The sequence below is a fragment of the Sphaeramia orbicularis genome, chromosome 16 (assembly GCF_902148855.1).
Source record: "Sphaeramia orbicularis chromosome 16, fSphaOr1.1, whole genome shotgun sequence".
Classification (NCBI taxonomy): Eukaryota; Metazoa; Chordata; class Actinopteri; order Kurtiformes; family Apogonidae; genus Sphaeramia; species Sphaeramia orbicularis.
The window spans coordinates 8,418,162-8,440,204 of NC_043972.1; the positions used below are offsets into that span (position 1 = coordinate 8,418,162).

Here is a 22,043-nt window from a genome sequence, read left to right on the forward strand (position 1 = left end):
TTTTTTCCCAATAAACTTAGAGTTGTCATTATTTATAGGTTATCATGCTTATTATTTGTATTTTGAGATCATATTGGTCTGTATGTGGCTCTTGAACTAAAACCAGTTCGACACCCTTAACTGTCTGAATCTTCTCTGTATTTTTGCTCTGAAGGGCCAGATTGCACCCTTCGGGAGGCCGGTTTTGGCCCGTGGACCACATGTTTAGTACACCTGCTGTACATTCTAATGGACCCGCTCATGTTTCTACCATGTGCTTCTCTTATCTAAGACTCATATCAGGCTGAACACACTGGTCTGGGTCTTAATTACCCATAAGAAGGTCTTGCTTTTAACGTAATGTCTTTTCTCTCATGTCCACGCAGACGCTGAGCCTGTCCAGCGTTAGTAAGTAGCGCTAACGTGGATCCTGCTGCGAATGTAATTTAAGAGTGAAGACATCTTATTAGGGGTGTGGGCTAATCTTTTATCCTGCTGTGGGATTCAATTTGTTCTTGAATTTGCTCTTGACATACTTCGGATCTGCTATTCTCTTCAGAAATTAAACTATACTCTCATGTGGCTGTGATAATATAATGTCATGTTAAATATAGCCTTCATATGTCAGAGCTGAAGTGATCTGCATGCATCCATGTAAAGAGGACAGATCTCCACACATGCATTCAGTCATGTATGTGTGAGCGGTCACATTGAAGGACAGATGTGTTTTTCATGGTATATAATTCGCTCTGACTAGTTGATTAAATTCATGGTTCAAATTCATGTGTTTTTGGAATGACTAACAAGGTAAAGACCCCAAATTAAATAAAGACAGATGCTTGGCAACTAGACAATCACCACAGAAACCAGCATATTCTTAATAAGTGTTAAATGTTCTAATGAATTTTTGACATTATGTCAGAAGTCTGATTAACCTCCTAAGACCCAGCTATGGGTTTTCTGTCCACATTTGTAGACAAGAGTTTCACAACTTTATACAAAAAAAAGAAAAGAAAAGAAAACTGTCCACCACAAAGGACATTCCATAAAAATGTTAAAAACTGCATTTAAAAAAACTGTTGCGTCATGATGTTTCCATTATAGGAATTTATCTAATAAAAAATAAAAAAAGCTTGTACTTTGCTGACATTTCCTGGGTCTTAGGAGGTTAATAATAATAATAATAATAATAATAATAATAATAGTTTTATTCTACTTACAACATGTTGTATATTGCCATGCAGATAATTTGAGCTTTAGATACAAAGATTTTCACCACTTTTTTTCTTCAACCTGTATATAATAGAAGTGAAAGGACTGGGTGTTCTGTACATCTACCACCAAATTTAGCCAGACTCAGCTCCATAACTACGACATCCCAGAGAACAAGTGGAAGCACAGATTAATGCACAGCCTTTTAATGTTGTAGGACTGAAATTTAAGAATACGCATCTTCCTTCTGCAGCCCAAATCAAAAGACTAATTATATATTTTTGACATTATTTCATGTCACTATAGAAAAGTGAAACTTCTTTTCCAAACTTCCATGCTGAGACAGAATAGAGCACCAGGTCAAATCTGGCAGAATCTGATCAGTGATTGATTATTACAGTCGTCACATGTATTTAATCTTCATTTTGTCTCAAACATGGGTGTGATTTGCTAAAATCTGCATCTCAAAGTAGATTCCGTACTCTCATAACCTCTCAGTCTACTTGATTACAATGTGATGAAAGAGAATTATGGATTTTTTTTAGCCCGGTGATGGTTTAAACAGTCAAGAAATGCAGGTTTAATTGCGGAAACAGATACAACTAATGAAATTTTACTTGTGAAGTTCAAAGTTTTGCTTGCAACGACAGTATGTATAGGGCTGGGCGATATGGGAAAAAAAATCATATCACAATATTTTTTTTCATATCAGACGATATCGATATGTATCACAATATAAATCAAATCACTATTTTTGTCAAGCTTAAATTTTCTGTTACTCATAAGTGAGCTGTGAAGACATCAGAATCGTATTTTTGATTTAAATATGATATATTTTCTGTCAGAGGTTAAACATGACAGATGTGCTGAAGAACACTATATAACTGTTTCAGGTAAATAAAACAGGTACATATATTTAAAACTAAACTAAAAGTCTGACCAGTAGGAAAAAGCTTTCAACTTTTGAAAGAGAACTCAAATAAAACAGACCAACTTCATGAAATAATGCTGAAGGTATATACATGCACTACAAAAATCTAAATCTTACTAATTGGATTTTTCTCATTTCTAGTCAAAATCTTTCATCGCACTTAAAATAAGACATAATCACCTAAAGAGTAACTTTTCAGTGAGATATAACAACTGATTTTTAGACAATAGATCTGGAAAATCTTATTTCAAGAAATCCTACCAAGATAATTTTCACTTGTTCCATTGGCAGATTGTTTTTTCCTTAATTCATTTTTTTTTTTTTTTTGTTTTTGCTTAATTCAATTTTTTGAAATTTGGATTTTTTGTTTGTTTGTCTGTCTGTTAGCAAGAAAACTCAAAAAGTTATTGAAGGATTTTGATTAAATTTTCAGGAAATGTTGATACTGGCATGAGGAACAAAAGATAAAATTTTGGTGGTGATCGGGGGGGGGGGGGGGGGGGATCTGCCTTGGCAAAGGTCTGTTCTCTCCAAGTGCTTTTTTAGTTACCTCCACCAAGTGTAAAGGCGTAGGTTATGTTTTCATCGGGGTTTGTCTGTCTGTCTGTTTGTTTGTCTGTTGGCAAGATAACTCAAAAAGTTTTGGACAGATTTTGATGAAATTTTTACCAAAACTGATTCTGGCACAAGGAACAAATGATTAAATTTTGGTGATCGGGGGGGGGGGGGGGGGGGGGGGGGGACTGATCTGCCTTGGCAGAGATCTGTGCTCTCTGAGTGCTTTTCTATTTTTTTTTTTTTTTTTTAATGTTTTTTTTATTATGTCTTTAGCTTACTGGCCGATAGGCTGTAAGCTATTGCCATCATGTGGCCTCTGGTGTCGTCGTCGTCTGTCATCCGTTATAAAACTTTCAATTGTCTTCTCTGAAACTACAATTCCGATTGACGTCAAACTTGGTATATAGCTTCTTTATGATGCTGTCAACAAAAGTTAGTGAAATTATTTGGATCCGGCTCTGATTCTGGATTTGGTGCGGCTTTGAAAAATTTCCCCATTTTAAGAGATAGGAAGTGCCGGTAAGCTACAGGGCAATCGGTCCTATTTTTATGTTATACAGGGGTTGGACAAAATAATGGAAACACCTTCACCTCAAGATGATAATGCCCCAATCCATACAGCTAGAATTGTTAAAGAATGGCATGAGGAACATTCTAATGAAGTTGAGCATCTCGTATGGCCGGCACAGTCCCCAGACCTCAACATTATTGAGCATTTATGGTCAGTTTTAGAGATTCAAGTAAGATGTCAATTTCCACCGCCATCGTCTCTAAAACAGTTGGAGGGTATTCTAACTGAAGAATGGCGTAAAATTCCTTTGGAAACAATTCACAAGTCGTATGAATCAATACCTCGGAGAACTGAGGCTGTAATTGCCGCAAAAGGCGGACCTACACCATATTAAATTATATTTTGTTGATTTTTTAAGGTGTTTCCATTATTTTGTCCAACCCCTGTATACCTGTTATGAAGCACATTGAGTCTGGCTTGTACATGAAATGTGTTCTATAAATAAAGCTGAACTGAAAAAAAATTGAAATTATCGCCCAGTCCTAACAGTTCGTCTTCATTTGTTTTTCCACAAGTGAACATTTGTCATTTCTGTGCTGGAAAATTAAGTCAAACCTTTCTACATGGCTACATACCACTGTCTGTAAGTAGAATATACTGAGCCAAAGTCCATAATGATAGTGCCATTATGTATGTTTATTGTTTTATGTCTAATTACTGTATGAACAGGCTGCATGGGTTGCCATACTGTTGTCAGCTTACTGTTTGTATGAAGTATTAGGTTAATGCTACTCCACCTTAGTGTTGGAGGGTATTATTAGGGTCACAGTTACAGCATCATCAAGGTTAAAGGGTGGAGGATAAGCACATTACTCTACTTAGCACATCATCATAGTTATGTGCACATTCTCAGGTCCAGAGGAGAGCTACACGTCCACGTTAATGTTAGTAGGAGTCTACGGTTGGAGGCTGCCACATGTGTTACCTGAGGTCAGTCTCTGAGATACTCCTCTGGTGTAACTCCTCTTCGTTCTCCACCAAATCCTCCTGATGCTCCTTGTCTGAGTCTGCCTTAGACCCCTCTGACCCCCTCCTCCCCTCTTTACTACTAGCCTTTTTCCCCTCCTGTCCCCCTCCTCCCCCTCCCCCTCCCCCTCCCCCACCCGCTTCCTCCTCCTCTACCACTTCTTCTAACTGCTCCTCCCCTTCCCGAGACTGGCTTCTTGACCGCAACTGGCTGAAGATGGAGACAGTGGCAAGAAAGCAGCCCATGCAAAGCAGAAAAAACAAACAAACAAAAAAAAAAACAAACGAAAAAAATCAAACAAAGCATGAACAATGTCAACAACGAGAGAAAGAAAGACGAACGCAGACACAGAGCAACAGCCGAGAGCAACAGCAGACTGATTAGAAAAGTAACAGAAGCACAGAAATGTCGACTTACAGCAAAGCAACATGCTTTGATAAGACAAAAAAAAATAAATAAAGACATGTGTTGCCAGTGTTGTGAGTGTGTTGCCAGATATGGGCATACTTCCCCCACTGCCTCATTGAGCAGAGTTCATCCATTTGGTTCCAGATTTTTGCTAAAACGGAGCCAAACCTGAACTCATCATGTTAAGAAAATAACACAAGGGGCTAGCGAGTGCATTTTCTTCGATATGAAAACCATGTGCAAACAATTTCAAAGCTGAAAAGGTCTGGACATGGCAACATATACGAGCAAGACGAGTACATGGCTGAGGGGGAATTTGTCCATTCTGATGCCAGTGAGATGAGACAAGGTTTCACTGTCCCCCCCCCGGTGTGGACGTGAGCCTACCGGATCTTGCGGTTTCCTTGCGGCCGTTCTGATTGGACAGACATGTAGCTCGTGCTGCTGAACCGAGAGGCACTACTGGTTCTCGACACAGCGGACACGTCGCTTACATCGCTGTCTGACGACTTGGCCGACAGGTTATCTGAGCCCCGCGGATCTCTGCCCGAACGCTGCAAGACACAAACAAAACAGAAAAAAACACAATATATGAAAGTTAATATCACGGGGATGTCTCATAATGACGATAAAAATCTGTTGCATGACTCGAACATTCCTTTTGGGAAACACAGGCGTCCGTTTACCATAAAATGAAAGAATAATATAAACTTTAGGAAGTGACGACCTGAGCCAAGACGCCGCCTGCATTCCCTCTGGCTTTTTAAGGACCGCCGTTGAGCTAGATAAATTATTGTCTTGCAGATGTGCGAGTGTGAATAATATGGAAGTATTATCTCTGCTCTTACTGAGAAACAGACTGAAGGAGCACAGATGTTACACAATGTGCATAAGGTGCCGTCTGAAAGGTCACAATGAACTTAATGACTGAAATAAATAGAATAGCAATTGTCTTTATTTACATCTTGCAGGTTTTCATAATAAATACTGTGTAGGAATGAACTTGTGTGACATTTCTACAGAACTTAGAGTCACTGCTACTGCTCTGTTGAATTTATTATGCATAACAAGTATAGTGTAGATATCAGAGGGCACCGTGTAATGCAAACACCAGTAAGTTTTGGCACAGAACTGATTCAAGAATTTCAGTGAATGTTTAGTGTAATACATTCTAAACTGACTTTTACTGCGAGAGTTGTAGTTTATACTGTGGTTCAAGTGCTCCATCTACGTCTGGTTTAACCCATAAATACCCAGTGCTACTTTTGTGGCAGTTCCTAAATTAATTTTTCTCTCTATTTGGAGTCAAAAAAATCTGTATAAACATGCAAGATTTCAAAAAATATTCCAAGGCACACTGTAGAATTTGTGTAAAAAATAAAAATTAATAAAATGCCTTTATTACTCCATGGCAATCTTTTAAAATACAGCCAATGCAACCTCTGGTCTTCATCAGGGCTTTTTTTACTCAATCTGGTGAAAACAGCCCTGATGAAGACCAGAGTAATGAAGGCATTTTATTTTTACACAAATTCTACAGTGTGCCTTGGAGTATTTTTTGAAATCTTGCATGTTTATGCAGATTTTTTGACTCCAAATACTAAGACACACCATAAGTTTCCAACAAGCACCTGTGGATAATCACCGAGAAGACCCAGCAGCACTTCCACTTTGTTGGTTTAGAATTTTTCTCTCTATTTAACCTTTCTTAAGAGATTGATCACAATTCATTACAATATTATCCTCTGTAATTTTGCAGTTTTAAGTGAAAATGAGATGTTTTCCTATATTTAATTCACTGATCATGTAGATCACAGGTGTCAAACATGCGGCCCGGGGGCCAAATTCGGTCCGCCAAAGGGTTCAGTCCAGCCCTTGGGATGAATTTGTGAAATGCAAAAATTACACAAAGATATTAACAATCCTTTTAGTTCAGGTTCCACATTCAGACCAATTCAGTCTCAAGTGGGCAGAACCAGTCAAATACTATCATAATAACATATAAATAATGACAACTCCAATTTTTTCTCTTAGTAAATGTAAATATTTTCATGTATTTACACTAAAACGAAGTATAATTTCACAAAAAATGTGAATAACCTGAACAAATATGAACAACCTGAAATGTCTTAAGAGAAGTAAGTACAATTTTAACAATATTCCACCTGTTACTAAACGTTATATGTAATTGTAGATCCACTGTGATCTGTGAGTTATAATGTACATATGTAAATGATAAACTGAGGCAGAATATTGTTAAAATTATATTTATTTTTTTCAGTTTGATCATGTTATTCACATCTTTTGAAAGGATAGTTTGTAGATGTAAACCTTTTTATAATGTAAATGTACTTTTTTTTGCTCTAAAACATAGAGAAAAGTTTGGAGTTGACATTATTTATATATTATTATGTTATTATTTTACTGGTTCGGCCCACTGCAGATCAAATTTAGCTGAATGTGGAACTGAACTAAAATGAGTTTGACACCCCTGATGTAGATGTTCATAAAACCTCAGATTAACCCTTTCATGCATAGTGGTCACTACAGTGGACGGCTGTTCAAAGCTGTTCTCTTATATATTTATGGATTTTGTTGTTTTAGTTCCATATCAGCCAACACAGTGGATATGCCTATGCATCATCCCATACACTGTAGTTCACACCATTACTGTAAATTTGCTGATTTAGATAAACCTGATCTGCAGAAACATGTTTGAGTGTAAAAAAAAAAAAAAAAAAGCTAATTGTTATTAGACTGTGATTAACTATTCAGTTTTTTAAACAAAAAGGGTTTTTTTGCAAATTGTCTCCATGCAGGTATGTTAAAATGTGAAAAAACATCAGATTAGCAGCATTAAAAATGTTTTTTATTTCATAGTTTTCATGCAGTATATCAGTAAATACATGTTTCTTTGCTTCTTCAGCTGAGTGGATATTTTTACAACTCCATGAAAAATAGGCTCATAAAAATTTTCCTTTTTTTTTCATGCCTAAAGAGGAATAAAATCACTCAGGAAAATATCTTGATTAAGGTTCTCATAATTAATGCATGAAAGGGTTAAAGATGAGGACTATTATGTCAGAAACAGAGAAAACTGAGGAAAAAGTGACTTTTTAAACAAAATCTCTCATTAACTGAATATAACCCAAGTGTGTCCATCCACTGTCATTGATCCAACTCAATGGGTTTTACTAGTGGATCAATTGTCGCTTTTCCATTGACCCTCAAATTGCGCAACTATAACTTGCACGTAAAAATTTACCTAATGGAAAAACGACAATTTCACCAAAACTCTCGTTTTTCGATTAAAAATTTTTGGCAAAAGGTGGTTTTTCAGGCGTAGCACAAATGGTATATCACGCAAAACTGCAATGGAAACTCCTTTTTCTGCAGCTAGAGTCACGTGAATAAAAAAAAAAAAAAAAAAAAAAGCAGATGTTGACAGACGCTACAACAAGTGAAGAAGAGTTTTAAAAGAAACCTGGCGGGGTACGAGTGGACACGCCAGGAAACCGGATCATTTTTTAATTTAGTACGGGATAGAGGGGTAATATATAATAATAATGAACATATCTGTAAATCAACAAGATATTTACATTCGTCACCATGTTTATGGAATGTGGTAATTAATAAATAAATAAATCATCGCATTTGTAATTTAATGGAAAAACCAACATTACGCACTTCTGTTTTGTCAACATTTGCTAAATATCAGTAAAGTTTTGCGCAGATGTCCGACGGAAAAGTGACTAATGTTGTAGAAGATGACGATGTTTCTACGTTCACTACAGAGCCTCTGATTGTCCACATGGGTCATATCTGATGACCATGAAAAGATGACAAACTGCATTTTACACCAATTATTTACATGTATTGACAGGATTAAGGGATCAGCAGTTATGTAACATTTTAAATCTGTAAATCAGTGGTGTATGAATGGGTCTTTATGGGTTAATGATAGTGAGAGCATTGTTTTGTCACTGGCACATCCAAGGAGGATAGGGTTGGACGAGCACGGGCGCCTCACAATTTAATCTGCTTTTTATAGACTCCTAACAAACACATCGGCTGCTGCTAATGTAATAGTTTTCATATCACTGACTTAAAAGGAAAGCTGGAGAGAGACGAGCCCGGATCCGACATCCCGCTGAGGCCAAGCACTCCAAACATGTTTAGGACTCCCTAGGATCGAGTAGTAAACACTAGACTCTGCAGACGCTCAATGTCACATTCCCTACATTTACAGCCAGAGTCACTTGACCAAATTTATGACAAGAAAACACACTTTTTAAGAATAGCATATTTTTAAATCTTCTAGAACATGCACATAGAGCACAGAGGAAAAATCCCAGGCCATCTCTAGGGTTGAATATAGAAAGTAAAGAAATATTTACTGTGCTATTATTGGACATTGAACTACGATGTAATTAATTTGTCAAGAACATAAAGTACTGTGCAAAAGTTCTAGTCCAAACATCGGGTTTGTTGGTTTCGTAAAGTTCTAATGACCACACATATGCATTTGTCAGTCTCTGTATTAAGATCCAATTTGGATATATGTGAAATATATACAGCAAAAAATAAATAAATAAAGTGGTGGTAGTTGTGGTAATATTTAATGTAACGAACCGAACCAAAAAAAGTCAAATGAGCCCCAAATTGACAAAAATAATCAACATGAAGCAAAAATTAATGGGAAAAAACATGAAAATGACCAAAAAATAATCCACAAAATAAACAAATTAATCACAAAATAAATAAAATAATCAACAAAATGAGTAAAAACAATTTAAAAAATGCATCAAAATGAATAAAATAACCATCAAATTGAATGAATATGTACAAAATAATCAGGTTTCATTTCAAGTGGTAGCATTTAGTGTGACCTGTCTTTGCAGTTCAAATGTCTTTAACCCTTTTCCTCAGACAGTTATGAGATGTATGGCATTCATTTTCTGATGTTTTATACCTGCTTTCAGTCAACACATGTCAGATGTTTGTAATTGTTTGTGCTGCTTCTTGTCATGGGGTCAGAGGTCACACTAAATAGTGACTTGAACCGTTCAGTTTTTTGTGTCTTTTAAGGTTGTGCACAAAAAACAATCAACAAAATGAACAAATAAATCGCAAAATGAATAAAATTATCAACAAAATGAGTAAAAACAACAACAACAACAAAAAAATCCTCAAAATGAATAAAATAATCAACAAATTGAATGAATGCGAACAAAATAATCAGATTTCATTCAACACGTCAGATGTTTGTAATTGTTTGTGCTGCTTCTTGTCATGGGGTCAGAGGTCACACTAAATAGTGACTTGAACCTTTAGTTCAGTTTTTTGTGTGTCTTTTAAAGCTGTGCACAAAAAATAACAGATAAAATGAACAAATGAATCACAAAATGAATAAAATAATCAACAAAATGAGTAAAAACAAGCAAAAAAATGCATGAAAATGAATAAAATAATAAACAAATTGAATGAATACGAACAAAATAATCAGGCTTCATTCAACACGTCAGATGTTTGTAATTGTTTGTGCTGCTTCTTGTCATGGGGTCAGAGGTCACACTAAATAATGATTTTAACCTTTACAAAACGTTTAGTTCAGTTTTTTGTGTGTCTTGTAAGCCTGTGCACATATTTACTGGGTTTTTTTTCTTTTTTGTTTTCTTGTATCTACCTATACGACTTTTGCACAGTGCTGTAATTTTGGTTTTATGTGGAACGACTTAGAGATACTATATCTGCCAATTAAACTTCTGTTTCCACTGATGAATATAGTGAATGGGATCTTATTTTTTAGTGCTTAAAATGTACAGGCGTTGGACAAAATAATGGAAACACCTTCACCTCAAGATGATAATGCCCCAATCCATACAGCTAGAATTGTTAAAGAATGGCATGAGGAACATTCTAATGAAGTTGAGCATCTCGTATGGCCGGCACAGTCCCCAGACCTCAACATTATTGAGCATTTATGGTCAGTTTTAGAGATTCAAGTAAGACGTCGATTTCCACCGCCATCGTCTCTAAAAGAGTTGGAGGGTATTCTAACTGAAGAATGGCTTAAAATTCCTTTGGAAACAATTCACAAGTTGTATGAATCAATACCTCGGAGAATTGAGGCTGTAATTGCCGCAAAAGGCGGACCTACACCATATTAAATTATATTTTGTTGATTCTTTAAGGTGTTTCCATTATTTTGTCCAACCCCTGTAGAAGAACAGGACAGCTAGAATAACACATAAATTCTTATTCCAATTTGCAGTGTCAGTGTGCACTTGTCTTTTACTGTTCAGCACAGGGGTCTCAAACTTATTTTCTTTCAGGGGCCACATTCAGCCCAATTTGATTTCAAGTGGGTCGGACCAGTAAAATAATAGCAGAATAACCTACAAATAATGGCAACTGCAAATTTTGTCTTTGTTTTAGTGCAAAAATCCCCCCATTAAAACCATTTTTGCCATTTGTAAGTAAAACTACAGTATGTCTGGTCATTAAAAAAACGTGTTTCAATTCAATTCACACACAAAAAAAGTAAAAAGTGTTGTGCAAGAATCCCAACTGAAAAAAATAACCCAAAAATTAAAAATATCCTTAACCCCTTCAGCCCTATCAGCCTGCCCACGGGCTGAAAAAATTATATTAATATTCATCTACTATAAAAATATAATAAATCAGGACAATGAATGTTTTTTTCAACTTTTGCTCAAAGTTTAGACCCTAATGATAATAAAATTAAATCAAAAGTGTATTTTAGTGCAAACTTTAATGTTCAAACATGATTTTTAATCTTTGTGGGGTGAAATATACGCTATTAAAATCTCCGACACGAACAATTAATTTATGCATATCATCGTCAATCCAGCCGAAAAAAAACAGGTGAGGATAAAAAAAATTCTAATTTCTCTTTCAGTTTGTTACAGTTTACTCAGGCATAGTAATAGATACAATATTTTAGACAATGGGAATAGATTCTGTGAGGTCTCTAAATGTCCATAGACACCAAAAACATCCATATGAACCTTATTATTATAAGTATTATAATTAATTCTTCATTTACTTTGGGTATGTCTTTTTAGGCGTTTTTCCCCTGAAAATATGGTCAGGGTTAAACAGGTTAAATTATGAAAATACTTACTTTTATAAACTATCCAAACAAAAAGGACGTGAATGACCTGAAAAAAATTAAATTTCTTAAGAAAAATAAGTGCACCTTTAACAATATTTTGCCTCAACTTATCATTTCTACATGTGCATTACAGATCAGATCTATAAAGACACTTAGTAACAGGCTTTAGGAAATTGTTAAAATTATGCTTAATTTTCTTTAGACATTTCAGGTTGTTCATATTTGTTCAGGTTATTCATGTGTTATTGTTACAGGATAGTTTGTAAATGTAAATATTTTCATAATTTAATGTTATTTTTTGCACTAAAACAAAGACAAAAAATGTAAGTTGTCATTATTTATAGACATAATGTAAGATTATTTTTTTCACATTAAACTGAGTAGAAAATATGGAGTCACTATATTCTATAGGTTATTATGCTATTATTATTTTACTGTAGATCATATTGGTCTGTATGTGGAACCTGAACTAACATAAATTCCACAGCCTTGACTGTGGAATTTTTGCACTTTGCAAATTCATCCCACGGGCCGAATTGGAACTTTTGGCGGGACGCATTTGGCCCCCGGGCCGCATATTTGAGACCCCTGGAGTAGAACCTGTAAATACTGTAGTGAAGATACAGTGTTCCATTATATGTTCTTCCATTGTGGGTTGGTTTTACTTACTTTTATAAACTAGCCAAACAAAAAAGATGTGAATGACCTGAAAAATCTGAAATTTCTTAAGAAAAATAAGTACAATTTTAACAATATTTTGCCTCAACTTATCATTTTTACATGTGCATTACAGATCAGAGCTACAAAGACACTAAGTACTTAGTAACAGGCTTTAGGAAATTGTTAAAATTGTGCCTAATTTTCTTTAGACATTTCAGGTTGTTCATATTTGTTCAGGTTATTCATGTGTTATTGTTACAGGATAGTTTGTAAATGTAAATATTTTCATAATTTAATGTTATTTTTTGCACTAAAACAAAGACAAAAAATGTAAGTTGTCATTATTTATAGGCATAATGTAAGATTATTTTTTTGACATTAAACCGAGTAGAAAATATGGAGTCATTATATTCTGTAGGTTATTATGCTATTATTATTTTACTGGAGATCATATTGGTCTGTATGTGGAACCTGAACTAACATAAATTGACTGTGGAATTTTTGCACTTTGCAAATTCATCGCACGAGCTGAACTGGAACCTTTGGCATGTTTGAGACCCCTGGTTTAGCATCTATAGCGTGTTTACTGGACTTATTACATTTTACTTTGTATAACACAGTTCTCCATCTCTATTTTTACTCTTTAATATTAAATCTTTCACTTTGTTGCTGTAAAACTATAAATATGATCTTTTTCTCTGTTATTTTCTTGCATATTTTGTCTCAGTTACACATTCCAGAGAGCAGATTTGGCGATAACTAGTTTAGTAACCCTGAAAATGAGGCAAACTCAGGGTTCTCAGTTTCACAAATTGCCTTCAGTTTTACTCTGACACACTCCTACTTCATATCCTTAACCGAAAAACTGGCAGGTTTTTCTTCATTTTCCTGCAGGTCTTCTCTCCTCCTCCTGCTTCATTTCCTCATTCACACAGACAATATCACTGCGCACACATGATCGACCCGTATTACGAGAGGAAGCTCGCCTTCGCTTTATCACCTATTTTATATTAGCTATTTTATATTAGCTATTTTATATTAGCTTCAGCGTTCTGGTGTGATTAATCTGAACTGAAATCTCTGCCCTCATTATACTTTGCAGATTCACTCTAAGCACTGAATAGAACCCGTGCATTTCTATTCTTTTAGGTGAGGGTACTTTGTTTTTTTTTTTTAAATAATGTAATGTCCATAATCAGTCAGCTGTCAAGTGTCTGGTTCATTAGCACATTTTTTTAAATTAACCCTTTCATGCATAGTGGTCTCTACAGTGGACAGTTATTCTACAGCTGTTCTCTTGTATATTCATGGATTTTATTATTTTAGTTTCATATCAGCCAACACAATACACAATACACCGTAACTGATAACATTACCGTAACTTGGCTTTTCTTGATAAACCCGATCTAACATGTTTGAGTGTAAATCAATTCCTTGTTATCGTTATTAGACTTTAATTAACAACAAAAGTTCTTTTTTTTTTTTGGAATGAAGAGACTAGTATTAGAGTTCACTACAAACAAAAAGTTAAGGATATTTCTCTTTTTTTGTCATTTTTTTGGGGTCATTTTTGCCATTTGTAAATAAAATTAGGTCTGGTCATTTAAAAAAATGTGTTTCGATTCAATTCACAAACAAAAAAGTAAAAAGTGTTGTGCAAAAATCCCAACTGAAAAAAAAAAATAGCCCCAAAAATTATGAATATCCATAACTTTCTGTTTGTAGTTTATGTTACAATGCGAGAAAACATCAAATTAGCAGCATTTAATGTTTTTATTTCATAGTTTTCACACAGTATATCAGCAAATACACGTTTCGTTGCTTTAAAAATTAAACGCACATTTTTGCAACTCCATGAAAAATAGCTTCATAAAAAAAAAATAATAATAATAATAATAATCTCATTGTTTTTTAAATGCCTAAAGAGGAATAAAGAAAAAAATCTTGATTAACGTTCTCATAATTAATGCATGAAAGGGTTAACATACTATGTAGAGTTGTTGAAAAAGCTACTGTAGAGATGAATAAACATCTGTCGTGTTGTTTCAGAAGTTCAGATCTGCACTGTTTCTTTTAAGCTTAAAGTTTTCATCGGTTTTATCTATTTATCTGTTTTTTTTCCTCATGCCTATATTTTTCATTGCTTCCCTGCTGTAATGCTTTTAATCGTTCATGTAAAGTACTTTGAATTGTCTTGTACATGAAATGTGCTATATAAAGAAACCTGCTGTGCTTTGCCTTTAATAAACCTATAAATAATGTTAACTCCAAACTTTTCTCTATGGTTTAGAGTAGGGGTGTCAAACTCATTTTCTTCCGGGGGCCACATTCAGCCGAATTTAATCTGAAGTGGGCCGGACCAGTAAAATAATAGTACGATAGCCAATAAATAATGACAACTCCGAATTGTTTTAGCGCAAAAAAACGACATTCAATTATACCAATATTTACATTTACAAACTATCCAAACTAAAAGGATGTGAATAACCTGAAAAAAAAGAAATTTGTTAAGAAATATAAGTACAATCTTATCAATATTTAGCCATGACTTTTCATTCATACATATGCATTACAGATCCGATCTAGAAAGGCATAAAACATTCAGGAACAGGCAGAATATTGTTAAAATTGCACTTAATTTTCTTTAGACATTTCAGGTTGTTCATATTTGTTCAGGTTATTCACATTTTATTGTTAAAGGATAGTTTGTACAGGATGGGGAAGCAAAATTTACAATGAACGTTTAGTTGTTTTTTCTCAGCAGGCACTAAATCAATTGTTTTGAAACCAAACATATATTGATGTCATAATCATACCTAACACTATTATCCATACCTTTTCAGAAACTTTCACCCATATGAGTAATCAGGAAAGCAAACGTCAAAGAGTGTGTGATTTGCTGAATGCACTCGTCACACCAAAGGAGATTTCAAAAATAGTTGGAGTGTCCATAAAGACTGTTTATAATGGAAAGAAGAGAATGACTATGAGCAAAACTATTACGAGAAAGTCTGGAAGATACTATTAAAGAAGAATGGGAGAAGTTGTCACCTGAATATTTGAGGAACACTTGCGCAAGTTTCAGGAAGCGTGTGAAGGCAGTTATTGAGAAAGAAGGAGGACACATAGAATAAAAACATTTTCTATTATGTCAATTTTCTTGTGGCAAATAAATTCTCATGACTTTCAATAAACTAACTGGTCATACACTGTTTTTCAATCCCTGCCTCAAAATATTGTAAATTTTGCTTCCACACCCTGTAAATATAAACATTTTCATAATTTAATGTTTTTTGCACTAAATCAATGAGCAAAAATTGGTGTCGTCATTATTTATAGGCTATTATGATATTATTTTTGAGTTTGATGCCCTAATTTGCACTTTGCAAATTCATCCCGCGGGACGGATTGGAACCTCTGGCCCCCTTTTGGCCCCCGGACCACGTTTGACGACTGTGCTTTAGAGTGAACAAACTAAAATTAAATTATGAAAATCATCTACATCTACAAAATATCTCCAAAAAAATGTGAATAACATGGACAACCACACACATAAAGTGCAATTTTAACAATATTATACCTCAGCTTCTCATTTACACATGTGCATTATAACGTACAGATCACAGTGGATCTATAAATACACAAAATATTCAATAACAGGCAGAATATTGGTAAAGTTGCACTTACCTCTGTTAAGATATTTCAGGCTGTTTATATTTGTTCAGTTTATTCACGTTTGTAAATGTAAACACTTACTTTTTCAAGAGAAAAAAGAGAACATTTTGGAGTTGTCATTATTTATAGGCTATTATGATAGTATTTTACTGGTTTGACCCACTTGATATTGAATTGGTCTGTATGTGACCCCTAAACTAAAATGATTTTAACAAAACTGACTGTTAACCCATAAAGACCCAGTGTTACTTTTGTGTCAGCTCCCAAATGAATTTTTCTCTCAATTTAACCTGTCTAAAGTGTTTTATCATTGTATATTATAATATTATCCTCTGTATTTTGTGTTTTTGCAATGTAAATCATGTATTTTCCTATATTTCATTCACTGATCATGTAGGTGTTCATGGAAGCTCGGAGTAAATTCAAAGGTTGTTATATCAGAAACAGAGAAAACTGAAGAAAAAGTGACTTTATCAGCAAAATATATCATTAACTGAACATAAACCAAGCATCTCCATCCACTGTGATTGTTCAGACTCCATGGGTTTTACTGGTGAATCAGTGTTATAGAAGATGATAGTGTTTCCACGGTAACTACGGAGCCTCTGAACATCCAAATGGGTCATATCTGATGACCATGAAAAGATGATAAACCATATTTTACACCAATTATTTACATGTATTGATAGGATTAGTTTATTAACAGTTATTAAACATTTTACATTAGTAGATGCTTGGATGGTTGGCTCTTTACGAGTTAATATCGTCAGTGTAATTTTTGCATTTCACAAATTCATCGCATGGGCCGGATCGGACCCTTTGGCGGGCCGGTATTGGCCCACGAGCCATATATGTGACAACCCTGATATACAGTTTTAAAAGTCTATCTAGATTGTTGCATTTTGTTCCTGTCAGTTTAGTTTATAACTGAATAAATACAATCGCTTAGAAAAATCCATGGTAAACAATGAAAGAATGACCTACACTAAAGATGTTATTTACATTAATATCTAAATGTTTTACACCAGGGATGTCAAACTCCTTTTAGTTCAGGAGCCACACACAGCCTAATATGATATAAAGTGGGCCGGACTAGTAAAATAATATAAATTATAGGATAAGAACATATAAATAATGTCAACTCTAACATTTTCTCTATGTTTTTGAATGAAAAAAGTAAACTTCTGTATTGAAAATGTTTACATTTACGAACTGTACTTGAACATAACACAAACAAATATGAACAACCTGAAAATTATTTTTAAAAAATACGTGTAATTTTAATAATATTATACCTAGTTTGTCATTTCTACATCACAATTTACAGATCACAGTGGATCTACAAATACACAAAACATTTAATAACAGGCAGAATATTTTGTAAAATTAGACATGCTACTCTTAAGACATTTCAGGATGTTCATATTTGTTCAGGTTATTCACGTTTTTCATAAAAGGCTAGCCTGTAAATGTAAACATTTTTGTGTAATTTAACTTTTTTTAAACTAAAACAAAGAGAAAAATTTGCAGTTTTCATTAGTTATAAGTTATTATGATAGTATTTTACTGGTCTGACCCACTTTAGATTGAATTGACCTAAAATGATTTTAACATCCTTGATTGTTAATTTTGTCAGTGTAATCTCTGCATTTTACAAACTCATCCCAGGGTCCGGATTGGACAGTTTGGCGGGCCAGTTTTGGCCGCATGTTTGACACCTGTGTTTTACACTATACTCAGGTTCTTTATTCTTTCCAGCTAATTTGAAAGACAATCACACATATTATCTGCAAAAGCATGCATGTCTTTCTCTGTGTATTTTTACCTCTAAATAATTAACATGAAGGCGTTGCTGTTTGATTACCCGTTGCCATGGTGAATCCTTGTCTCTTAGCTCCATCAATAATGGATTTCTTCTTTCACGAGATAAATGAACTCAGAATTGACTGAACTAACTCTGAGAAACTGTTCTTATTCTGAAAACTGAGAGTTTTTTTGTCTCTGGATGTTGTATCCGTACTTGATGTATCAGGAACGATCGTATAAATGCGAAAATTTCTGAAAGTCATTTGCGGCAGCTGTTTACGATATGGGTGAAATAGCCCTTTAAGACAGATTTCCGCCGTGTGCACAGTGTTTTCATGTTTTGGCATGTTTATCTGTGAATCTGTGTGTAGATCTACTATGCACACACACACACACACATGCACACACACACACACACACACACACACACACACACACACACACATACGCGCAGTTTGATGTTGTGTGTGTGTACTTGCTTGAATGCTTCCAAAACGTGCCATATGGCCTACGCTCTGTGCACCCATGCAAACAGAATTCACTTCATGTTTTATTTTTTGTCTTTTTTTCTATGAATCCAGTGTACCTCAGGATCCGTGTTTTTACCTTGTGGTAATCCTGCTCCAGCCTGGAGTCAGAGCCTGCTCCCTGCTTGTACTTGTTCATCTTCATTTTCATCTGTCTGGTCCTCTCCTCCATGTCCATACCTGAGCACAGAGAGATCAGACTGTCAGAGGTGGGCTGGAGCTGGACCGAGGCCTGATGGAGGGACATACTGTTATGGTGAGAGACAAGCTTCTGCTGAGCTATGAGCCATGAGCTATGACGAGGACAGATCTAATGGAAAAAAGCTAAATGATCAGCTGTACTGACAAGTAAACAAAAACACAAACAGACCAACAAAAAATGCTGACTAGCTCTGACTGCGGAACATTTTAATCATCTACATCTACTATTATCTCTATTCAGGACTAAAGTAAAACCATTCAGAGTGAAAAAAATTCAGATTCAGATTCTGGTATCACAGTTTTTGTTGAAACTATCTAGAAATAATTGAAATGACACGCCCAATTATTTATGGAATTTCACAACATCCAACACTGGTTGTGAGAAACAATGTGCCCCACACTTGTACATGAGACTGAAACTAATCAATCAAAAGGGCATTTTTGAGCAAACCAGCGAATTGGAAAACACATAAAAAGATCAGACTCAAAAACCTGCAGCATAAACTTTCTTTCTAACATCATGAATGAATTAGATCATCCAATTGCCTCCTTACTGTTAAGCTCTGTACCTTTCATAAGGTTTAAAGTGCACCCTGTAGTGCACAAACATCACGGCAATGAAGCGATTTGCAAATCAATACAGAGGCTTAACTTTATAAAGTGGAGGTAAAAAGGAAACCTCATAATGTCTACGCACGCTGACATTATGTCACTAATGGTCAAACATGACACCAAAATCATAACTCACAAAACAAATATTTTCTGCAGGGACGTGAAAGCGTTCACAGGACTCAAATGCCACCCGCTGTGACTGGCCTGCTGTACTTGCATCTCCATTCTCTCGACCTGCTCTCTGTCTCTACTTTTGTGTCGTATGATGGCGATGGAAAAGTGAAGATGGCTACATACAATAGAGCCATGCGCACATAAAGTATGCGTGTAGCTTCACAAAGACACACACGCACAAACAAAGAAAAGCAATCAAGCAAAGAGCCAGTGAATGACTGCAAAGGTAAGCCAAAGTGATTTTTTCTTCTTTAGAACAGAGCTCAGGCTCTGCCTTTGTGGGTTAATTGTGTTCTGCTGCTTCACTGATTAAGTCATGTTTGACAGCCTACACACAATGACGTCTTTAATTTTCATTTAATTACAGACAAAAGATTATTTCATGTTATTTACTTTCTGTAAATGACTTGTGTCACATTATATCAGTTACTGTTTTGCAACATCTGCTTGCCTAAAACTTTTAACATTCACTTTAGTCGCACATTAAACTGAAATAAAACTAAGTCTAAGAAGTTTCATCTGTCAGCTGTCATGTTACATGCTCGTGACTTTTTCCAAATGTATGCTCCTAAAATGCATAAAGTAACCTATGAGTTTTCAAAGTCACTTTGAGATGATCCACGCTGACAATGAATGCTCTTAGCTAATAATGTGCATTAAATCAGGAGTGGCTACTTAAACATGTAGCCACAGTCTTATTTCAGACTTAATGTGCTGAAGTAAAGGACACAGGAAAAAAAAAAAACACAATAGCTCTATTTCGTTCTGACTGAACTGCATGTTTTTTCCAAGTTCTTAATGTAAAGGACTGTTATTGATTTCTTTAAAAAGCATGGATTTATGGCCCGCAAATCCAATTTAAAGAACTGCTTAAGATGTGAGCAAAGAGCAGAGGAGGAAAATTATGCTGACTGAATTTTTTTTGAGAGGGGGAAGGACGTAACAATTAGCATGACCAAGACCATGCTTCTCTAAAGTTTAAGTACACACAGTCTGTCCATTTCTAAACGAAAAAAAACTAACAAACAAAAAAAAATAGAGGGCGAAATGATAAAGAAGCTGGCGGCGTTTTCTATAGAACAATTAAGAGCACAAACGTCACAAGAGAATGAAGGTGACTGAAGCAGGAAAAGCAAAGACGATTGAGATGAAGGGAGGTGGGTGGGAAGGGCAAGCCAGGAAGATATACAGAGTGAATAATAGTTGAAGAAGAAGAGGAGGCAGATTCAGAAAAAGAAGAGGGTGCAGAAGAAGAAGGGACAGACCTGAGTTCGTCCAACTTGGTGAGTCCGTGTCTTCTGGAATCACATCACAGAATGGACAGACACAGACAGAGGAGAGGAAGATGGATGTGAGAGGATGCACGAAGGGTAACGGAGGGGGCCGAGGAGGAGGAGAAGAAGAGGAAGGACGGAGGGAGGGCGACGCCATCGTCGTGATCGCCGAGTATGCCGGGTTTTTTGGAAAGGTCAGAGTGAAAACGAGGAGGAGAAGGATGGAAGGTCGGGGGGGGGGGGGGGGAAGGGGGGGACACAACACAACAACAATACGACACGACAATGGACAAAAACAACGTACAACGAGCACAGAACACACAAAGAAAATCATAGAGTACACCAAGAACACACAAACTCCACCATGGGCACAGTGAGAAGTCAAAATAGAGCAAGAGGGTGCAAGGCTGGGAGAGGCTGAGGTAGAGGCTAAGTAGAGTTTTGTTATTAGATATTAGAAAGGAGAGGGGGGTGGGGTGGGGGAGGGGAGGGGGTAAGGGGGGGTTGGGAAGGTGAGGTTCTGTGCTTTAAAAGGAAAAAAGAGCTGAAACAGTAAAGAGATGTTAATGCACCGGTGCTGGAGAACCAGATAGAGACTGGAGACCTCTGAAGGTAGGTGGGGAGGGGGGGGGGGGGGGAGAGGAGAGGGGGGGGGGGGGGGGGGGGGGGATAAAAGGAGAAGTGGATGTCACTTGAGTCTGCATGGGGCAACTGTGGGGAGACAGCCTGGAAAAATAACCAAAAAAATAAGGGAAAAAAAAAAAAAAGAAAAACTCAAAAGAAAAACAACACAAACTGAAAGCACAGAGCAGCGAGCACACAAAAGAGAGAGCTGACTACCTCCGAGTTTCAGCAGAAAATCGACAAAAAAAACACACACACACACACATACATACATCCAAGCCGAGTGCACGTTCACACAAACACACACAAGCATCATCTATGAGCATTTCTGTGGATGGTGGTTACACAACACCAAGATCCACTGCTTGCTCTGAGGCATCTCTGTTACATCTGATGACATATTTCCTCTCATTTCACGTTTTTCAGACTCTTTCCATACTCTTTTTTTTTTTTTTCTTCCATCTGCACAGCATGCTGAGACACTAGAATATTCTGCAGAGGATTTGATTTCCTTTGCTTTTCCCCCCAGAGATGAAGTACAATGTAAACGTTCCATCAGCAAGCGCTCGTGGACCAAGATGACCCCGGTCCAGCTTTAATCATAGGTCCGACAGTATGTAGTAATCAGAGCCGTTCGTGACCCCCCCCACACCCGCTCCCCAGGGTCAGACTGCCCCCTCTGTCCACTCCCCTGTTCTCCAAAACTCCTCTCTAATCTCTGCCCTG

The 22,043-nt window shown here is 36.0% G+C and overlaps 1 protein-coding gene and 1 long non-coding RNA gene across 2 annotated transcripts in view; one reads left to right on the top strand and one right to left on the bottom strand.

Moving 5' to 3' along the window:
* The window catches only part of rims2a (regulating synaptic membrane exocytosis 2a), a 278,590-nt gene that overhangs the window by 62,778 nt on the left and 193,769 nt on the right, over nt 1-22,043 (bottom strand). The window contains 2 exon segments of the mRNA XM_030157202.1: nt 5,014-5,180; nt 18,512-18,612. Of these exon segments, the coding sequence (XP_030013062.1) occupies nt 5,014-5,180; nt 18,512-18,612 (268 nt within the window).
* On the top strand, nt 7,093-16,958 carry LOC115435030 (uncharacterized). Its single transcript, XR_003937633.1, has 3 exons — nt 7,093-7,122; nt 7,165-7,166; nt 16,857-16,958. It is a non-coding gene; the product is annotated as an uncharacterized LOC115435030 (long non-coding RNA).